We start from the raw sequence: 9,349 nt of genomic DNA, 5'->3' as shown, positions 1-9,349 counted from the left end.
CTTATGTAAATCACGTGACAATACAATAATCTGGTATTGACATCCCGGTAGTCCAGCCAGAATCGTCTCCGCAGGACGGAACTCTTCAACAGTTGTTAATAGTATCGACTTGAAATTTGGTATGCAAATGTATTTTGGGTGACAGTGCAAGTGCAGTCAACAAAAAGTACAGTCAGCAAAAAAGCTTGTATTAAAAAATAAATATTTATGGTTAGGTTATTTTACCTCGAATCAAAAGCAATAGAGTAATGTTTTTTTATACAGTCCCAATTACTATCGTCTACTCCAAGTACAGAGCCGTAAATAATTTACTATTTTATATGAAGAGCACAGGGTTTTCCAGTAAATAATACATTTGGGCCGACAATCGATGTGTACATGTACCATAGATCGACGACCTTCACTTAAATTGGTTCACTTTAGCGTTACAAAGTGCCGTTTGCGTTTTATTTATTGGTTTTCCAATAATTTAGAATAATAACAATAACTTAACCAATAAACATGTGGTGTCGGGTTAGAATTACAACTCTCCATTTCTTCCGTGAATGTCGTAAGAGGCGACTGAGGATATAGCTTAAGGTATACCGTAGGCGACAGGCTAGCAACCTGTCACTATTGTACCGTTTTTGTCAAACTTAAAACCTGAAATTGCTAAAAGTGGCTTCGTGTGCTCTGCCTACCCATTTGGGAATACAGGCGTGATGTTTGTGTGTGAAATAACAATTAACAATATTTATATGTCGTAAGATAGGACTTAGAGAGCCGGGATCCGACCGTAACATGATCAATGTGGGCATAACAAGTGGGATTCGGGCAGAGAATGAAACTATTTTGAAGAACTAACAAAAGTCCACTATTCTGGTCAAGATAAAACCAAAACAATACGACACTCGTTCACTGAAATCTTAGAAATGCAACTATCATAACGATTCACAATAACTTAAGGAAAAGCCTAGCTAAATAATAAAGAAACGCGTAACAGTTCCTGAGACTGTCGACTCGGGCCAGACTTCTTTTACAAACTGACAATTGACGATCGCTTTTCCCGCGTCCAGATCTCAGGCTCTGTCAAGCGCGCCACGCATGGCAACACTGGCGCTTCGTAAGTGCTATAATGCCAATCCTTAATAAACCACACATAGTAATGACCATACAAGGACCATACTCATAATTCTACATATATAACAATAACTAATATTTATATTTTGACGACTGGATTGTCAAGTGGTCAGAGAATCTGACTACGAAGCTTGAGGTCCCGGGTTCAATCCCCGGCCGGGGCATATTATTTGTATGAATAATACAAATGTTTGTTCTCGGGTCTTGGATGTTTAATATGTATTTAAGTATGTATTTATCTATATAAGTATGTTTATCCGTTGTCTAGTACCCATAGTACAAGCTTTGCTTAGTTCAAGACTAGGTCAAATGTTGTCAAGTGTCCCAGGATGATGATATTTCCCATATCAATGGGCTGATGATTGGTGTAGAGAGACTGACATTGAAGTTTGCTGATGCTCTGCTTTTGGTCTCGAATTCGTCTCAGACAGCATCAGGGATATGATGATAATGTTGGAGGACTTGAAATTTGAATCAGAGAAAACTGGCCTTAAAACGAACATTGTGAAAACCAAGATTAAGACTACCTTCCAGTGCTAAAAGTACCTCGGCGATTCGACCATGCGAGTATACTTATCACGACCGACAATGTGGTCGAAACGTCGAGGTGTTAAGGGACGTTAGCAGGCGCGGGTGCACTTCGCGGGTGCACGCCAGCGTGCGAGCGCAAGTACAATCCTATGCACGCGACGCGTGCAGTTAGCGCTACTCATATTATATTTCAATATCGCCTTTAGCAATTATCATCATCCATCATCATCCCAGCCTATATACGTCCCAATGCTGGGCACAGGCCTCCTCTCAGAATGAGAGGGCTAGGGCCGTAGTTCCCACGCGGGCCCAGTGCGGATTGGGAACTTCACACACACCATTGAATTGCTTCGCAGGTTGTGCAGGTTTCCTCACGCTGTTTTCCTTCACCGTAAAGCTCGTGGTAAATTTCAAATGTAATTCCGCACATGAATTTCGAAAAACTCAGAGGTGCGAGCCGGAGTTTGAACCCACGACACTCTGCTTCAGAGGCGATAGGTCAAACCACTCGGCCACCACGGCTTCAACTAAGATTATCTGACTTTTTATCACCTTTTCCACAAGGTTTTGTATCAAAGTCAAAGTCAAAGTCAAAATACTATGTTTTACAAGTGTTGAAATAGCGTCAGGATATATAAGATGAGTGGACAACTGAAATATTTAAAATGGACCACTTTTTGATAAATAGCTTTTTGATATTGGTCTATGCCTCCCCCATATTTATACCTCCAGTTGCTTCGGTTGGCAGCGGCTTGCATCCACCGTGAACCCGCGGCTTTAACCAGGACTTTAATAAATACTTATTCATAAATTATTATCAGCGTTGCGAAGCAATTTGCGACATCGTGCTGAGCCGGATTCCCTTTTTGTGTCCATTTTGCTCTTTTCGCTTTTGCTTTGTTTGTTTTTGGTAAGTATGTCTTAATGTGACCAAATAAATACATTTTCTTTCTTTCTTTCTTTCATTCATATTATCACTAGCTGTTGCCCGCGACTCCGTTCGCGTAGAAGTATGAAAAATAGTTTACATCCTATTTTCAGACCTATAGAATATACACAAAAAAACATTAAATTCGGTCAAGCCGTTTCGAAGGAGTTTTGTCACAAACATTTTTGATCCGAGAATTTTATATACCTATTATAGATTTAGCAGTATCGTGATAGGTGCAAGCAACGATTTCCGATGACAGTTTTTGTTTAGTCATTGCCAGGGTCATTGTCGTCACGCACTGACGTCCAATCAGTCACGGATTAAAACTACGATCCAACTAAGTATTAAAAAGCGCAATAAAAAGGACATCATAATACTCTTTATCTACATGCATATCATAACTTCCCTATTATATGTTCAGAAACGACTATCAAATGGCCTTTATTAAGAAACCTGGTATCTGCGGGTGCATCTTAATGTTTACATTAAAGTATCGGTAATACTTTTTTTAACAATGCATATCTGTACATATTGTAGAAAACTTATGACATGCATGTAGATAATAATTATTATTCAAAGTCAAAGTCAAAGTCAAGTCAAGTCAAAGTCAAAATACAGGCCATATCTGAACATATTATAGAAAACTTATGATATGCATGTAGATAAAGTTATGTATGCGGCTATACATAATTAGGCATTAAAACACTCGTGTGATCTTATTATGAAACTCACCTTCGGCTCGTTTCATAAAACCACACTCGTACTTTAATGCCTCTCATTATGCACCAGCCACATAAACAACTATTATTTTAAACCACCAACGTGAGGGGTGTTATAACTTTGATGCCTATGTCTGTCGATGACATCATAGCAGCGCTCACATATACATATAGAGGACGACTAAATAGCCCAATGGTTAGGAGAACCTGGCTCAGAAGCTTGTGGTTCCGGGTTTGATCCCCCGTCGGTCGGGGTAAATACTTGTATGAAAAATACGAATGTTTGTTCCCGAGTCTTGAGTTTTTAATATTGTAATTAAATATGTCTCTATCTATATATTACTCGTATATTTACGGCAGTGCGCGTGTGGCAGCAGCCACCGAGTCGTTTGCTCCTAGAAGTTGGGTTACGAATAGGGAATATTACTGCAATTTTCTGCCGTCAGAGTGCAACACTAGCACGAACTGTAAACAGTTTTTGAGTATCTTAAATTTCCGTTGGATGCCATAATATCAAATTATTTCAATTAAATTTTCGGAAACATAGCTCTATCGTTACTATTGATGTAAATATCATGTTATTTTGTTACTAATAAATGTCATGATTGCTATGGGTGTTAATACTCTTTGGTCATGATCTGTCATGGCGACAAAATATAAAGAGAACTGACGTTGTCATGGCGGTTTTCGCTAGTGTCGCCACCTGTGCAGAGCTTTGCGTAATATTCCCTATTAGTCCGAAACAAGTCGAGCTAAACTCAATTTAAGACGTGATCCGGATTAATTTGATTAAATATGTCTTTATCTATTTAAGCACGTTTATCCGTAGTACCCATAACACAAGCTCTGCTCGTCAATACAAAGGTATTTTCTTTCCCAAGGAACAAAACAGAGGACGGTCACCAACCCGATGGTCGGATCAAATTAAGGCGATCACGGGGCTCACTTTGCCTGCAGCGCTGATACAGGCCGAGGACAGAGTGGTGTGGAAGCAGTTCGTCAACGTCTCCGTAAAGGCTTTCCAAGAACGGCACGACCTTCAGGAATGAAGAACACGATATTAGACTGTCGTGTGAATTCCTTTTACCACTTCAAGGGACTCATACATCCTGGTGCGAGTTTCATCCATTACTCACTCTCCCAAAGCTGACTCACAGAGCATAACATAAATGAAAACGTAAGGTTAAACCAAACAGTATCTGTTTAAGTTAAAAGTGAAACGGTAATTTATTGGGTTGATAAAAAGCCCGCAGTTTTTGCTTCAAATCGGGCTAAATACGTATTAGTTTAATTTGACGGTTGATAGCCAGTGCACGCTTGGCTAGAAGATGGTTTTTAAAGTGTTTCTGTTAATGGTGAGTTTTTGCAAATTAATTTAACTAAAACTATTAAACAGAATATTTATTTTCACATGAAATATACAAAAAATAACAAAAAGGTGTACGTTAAAATAGAACTAAAACTATGAACATGAAACTACTGTGAGATGCACTCATATTTCCCACAAATTTTCCACTAATATTATAAACGCGAAAGTTTGTAAGTCTGTTTGTTTGTAGGTAACATCATCTCTAAACCGCTGCACCGATTTAGATGTAATTCGGTATACAGATAGTTTAAGTCCCGGAGAAGGACAAAGGATAGTTTTTATCCGGTTCTCTATGGGATGGCATAAAATTATTTGTAATATTATTGTTACGCATAATTGCTTTTAGCCGAATTAGCGATGTGCATACTCATCATTTTTTTATTTAAATTCGATTATTTATAGAGTGCACCTTTCCTTATTCTTTTTTAGCACAAAAACGAATGAATACTTAGTATTGCGTTAGGTTTTCTTTGTCTTTTTGAATCACTTTCAAGGTTTTCCATTCGCATGAGTAATTATTTAAATGAAAACATTTAAAATATTCAAATTTTGTGTGCAGTGATATCATTTTGAAAGTGTGTCCGTTTTGTTATTATCACTAATTATAACACCGTTAATTTAATTGCTAAAAAGTTGTTACTATTTTATTTAAAGTCAATGACACCCTGTTAGGACATACAAAAATGTTAGTAGGATAAATATCTATACCATTGTATTAGGTACCTATATTCAAAGAATATCTGTTATGTTTGTTTGTTATTTGAACCTTAAATTAAACATTATAGTAACTTGAGTAAAAATTGTATGTGACTGAGTGCGTCAACTCCTACTGGTTCCGGCAGAATATCAGCGCTGTGACAGCAATGTCGCAGCACATGCTGAGTCGGCGCCTTTTCGCGGCTGTGCCGTGACAACTTAATTTAAATATGTAACAATCTGAATCGTTTGTTTATGTAGAATTGTCATGGCATGTTTGTGAATAAAGTTTTTTATCTATCTATCTATCTATACCTAAATACATAATTCATTTAACACAGCATAATATTCTATTAACTATCATAGCGTTTTATGTCTCATCATCATCATATCAGCCATAGGACGTCCACTGTTGGACATAGGCCTCCCCCATAGACCTCCAGTTGTTTCAGTTGGTAGCGGCTTCCAACTAACTTGAACCTGGTCCCCACCCCATCCCCCATTTTATGTCCATTTCATCTTAAATCCTAAAATCTTTCTCTGAGTTATTCGACATTTACATTGGACACTAGCTTTTGCCCGCGGCTTCGCCCGCGTGGAACTCGGTTATCGCGCGCTGTTCCCTCGGGAACTGTCCATTTTTTCAGGGATAAAAAGCAGCCTTTGTCACTCTCTGGCCCATAAACTATCTCTGTGCCAAAAATCACGTCGATCCGTCGCTCCGTTTCGGCGTGAAAGACGGACAAACATACAAACACACACACTTTCGCATTTAGAATATTAATTAAGATGGATTATTATTATGGAATCCGTAACGAGGCTATCCGACACAGAACTAAGGTCATCGGCATAGCTCCGAGAATTAGCAAGTTGAAGTGGCAGTGGGCTGGTCATATCTGTCGAAGAACCGACAACCGCTGGAGTAAACGAGTTCTTGAGTGGAGACCGCGTCTTGGCAAACGTAGTGTAGGACCCTCCGGCCAGGTGGAGTGACGATCTGCGAAAGGCTGCTGATAGAAGCTGGATGCGTCTAGCCGAGGACAGGGCGCAATGGCGCTCTTTGGGGGAGGCCTATGTCCAGCAGTGGACTGCTATAGGCTGATGATGATGATGATGGATTACTTAGATTTGAAATTCGTCATAAGTGAGGAAATACCTATACCATGAGTAAATCTGCAGCTTATGCCACCTTACCCGAGAAAAGACTGCGTCATGCAGACTTGATGATTATTGAAAATAATTCTAGTTTTTTTTTCAGGTGTTCATAACTACAGTATCATCAGCAACTACAAAAGAAGAAGATTTCTTCGTCCACAATCACTCCGATGACTATGAAGACTACGAATACGATGACAAACCCAGAGACATACAGACAGACAAACCTACAGTCATTAAAACAGATAAAGCTAAACCAAGTTATGAAGTAACTGAAAATGTAGATGATATTCCTAATCCAGTGATAAATAACGGCCCTATTGTAGCAAATTTTACTATAAAACTACCTTTAAATAATGCTACTTTTCAAAATAACAGTAATGTATCTATTGACAAAAACAACCGCAATGATAAGGATGACTTCGACAATTTTTTCAATGGTATCATTAATGAATTCGATGGTGAAAATCCGCATGACAACAAAAATAAATATCTTAAAAAGAATTCTATAAGTATTTTTCATGTTAATGCAGAATTTGATAATGACAAAGAAACCAAACCTACTATACAAAATATTCATGTCAATCAACGGCCTAGTTTTGGTATTTTTAATGTTAAAGATCATGTAGATCGGTTTAGAGATAGCATTGCGAATCATATACATAAATTACATGATAACGAAGTATATAATGATGTAAATGGTGGATTTGTTGTGCCTAACATAGTTGCAGGTCCTTTGTCCTTTTTAAGTAAATTACAGAAGAAAGGCTCCGCTGTTGCTAGCAAATTACATGACGTCATTTTTGGTCGCCTTGATGATTATTAAATCAGAATAAAATGCATGTTAATTTTTTGTGTTTTATTTTAACCTTTTGGTTTTTTTCTTTATCATCATAACCATCATTATCATTCTCAGCCTGTATCGGTCCACTACTGGACATAGGCCTCTTCCATGGCACGTCATCGTCATCTCGGCCTATACCCGTCCCACTGCTGGGCACAAGCTAACTCTCAAAATGAGTTCTGGCCGTAGTTCCTACGCGGACCCAGCAGTGGCGTAGCTAGGCGCGGGCGGAGTGGGCCTTCGCGCACGGTCTCGCACTTAAAAGGGCCTCACGAGGCCTCTTTAAATGCGATGCGACCATAGAAAAGGGACCTCGCTGATACGACTTCGCCCACGTCTACATTAGTCCACGCTACGCCACTGGGACCCACTATGGATTGGGAACTGTGCTCGATCTTCAGCTTGTCTCCTTCAATCCCTACCTGCTGCCTTAAGATATCATGGCTTCCACTAGCAACAAGGTGCCCTACTGCTGTCACATGATCTCCATTCAAGGACCAGGTGGCTCCAACGGCCATCAGCTCCACGGCATATTTGGCCTGAAAAGCTCTGGTGGCCAAGTGTCTTGGTAGTTTGACCTATGGCCTCTCAAGCAGAGGATCGTGGGTTCAAACCCGAGCTCGCAGCTCTGAGGTTTTCGAAATTAATTTATGAAACTACGTTGTGAATTTACCATGAGCTTTAAGGTAAAGTAAAACATCGTGTGGGAACCTTATAGACACGAAAAGTATTCTATTGTATTGTCTCTATAGATATTCATTTTTAGTCAGCAAACTGTTTTCGGCTCAATTTTCCCGTTCGTTTGTTTATATGTATAATTGTATAAATAACTGGTGGCAGCTTCATTGGTTAATGCGAATTGTAACTATGTTTAAGTTTAAAAATATGTACCGTTTGTGCCCAAATAAACATTTAAATTAAATTACAACAAATAAAATTTACAGATTTCAAGGGAATAAAATGTACAAATGACCCTTAAGGGCATGTCTTAACACGTTCACTGCGGTTTCGGGTCGAATTGATCATATGCACATCTAGCCTGCGGTGCGGCGAAAAAATTACTTGACCTACCGCTGGTGCGGGATAAATTTAAATAGGTTATCAGCTGAGTATGAGTGAGACAGATACTGTTTTGGAATTGCCTCTTTCAAAGAAATCAGTCCCTATAAAAAACGCCCTCGGATCCTTTATGCCCTACACCGACTGAAAGGAAAAAAATAACGTCTGGTGCGGTATAGGATCTTAATGACCCGATGCCCAATGACCCGATAACCGCACTAGATTATTGGCTATTTTTACTAGTGCAGTGCTCGTGATAAGAACAAAAGATAGGTTTCTCCGTGAGTGTTTGCAAATGTAACCGAAAACAAACGCTGTGTCTTGTTCAATTAATACATATTTGGCTACAGGTCCTTGCTTAAAACTGGGAACAAAGAAACGAAATTGTTCTGGGTGCTATGACAAATTACGTTAAACTTTGAGCAGCAAACACACCGCAAATAGAGTGAAAAAAGTCAAAACTTTATGTGAATATTGTAAAAAATCTCTTAGCCGCGAATGCTACTATGTAACACATACATCTGAAATTACAAAATATTTTTTTTGCTCGATATCGATGTTTTTTGTTACCTTGCAACCCTAAAATTCTATCGATAGTTTTTTCTGTCAGTGCGTATATCGGGCATAAAAGATCCGTCAGTTTTACACATATGTTCAAATAGTATTAAGTGATTGCATCTACTTACGAACTTAACTGTACCAAGAGCAACTCTATGACTACCTATTCTTACATACCCTATGACGCACCGATTTAAAGTCTTCGAAATTGTTTCCCGCAGTGAACGTGTTAATTCAATGGTGTTAAAGTTTCCAATATGGACTGGGCCCGCATGGGTATTACAGCCCAAGCCCTCTCATTGTGAGAAACATGCTATAAACATGTGCTCACCAGTGTTACGTATAGACTGAGACAATGATGATGATGA

At 38.9% G+C, this 9,349-nt stretch overlaps 1 protein-coding gene across 1 annotated transcript; it reads left to right on the top strand.

Moving 5' to 3' along the window:
* Positions 1-4,530: 4,530 nt before the first annotated feature.
* Positions 4,531-7,369, top strand: LOC141430756 (uncharacterized). Its single transcript, XM_074091617.1, has 2 exons — positions 4,531-4,655; positions 6,624-7,369. Exons 1-2 carry the CDS (start codon positions 4,629-4,631, stop codon positions 7,344-7,346), a joined length of 750 nt encoding a protein of 249 aa, XP_073947718.1. The 5' UTR covers positions 4,531-4,628; the 3' UTR covers positions 7,347-7,369.
* Positions 7,370-9,349: the final 1,980 nt, after the last annotated feature.

This window comes from Choristoneura fumiferana, chromosome 9 (assembly GCF_025370935.1).
Source record: "Choristoneura fumiferana chromosome 9, NRCan_CFum_1, whole genome shotgun sequence".
NCBI lineage: Eukaryota > Metazoa > Arthropoda > Insecta > Lepidoptera > Tortricidae > Choristoneura > Choristoneura fumiferana.
The sequence above is the reverse complement of the archived record's forward strand: the minus strand, read 5'-3'. Positions and strand labels throughout refer to the sequence as shown.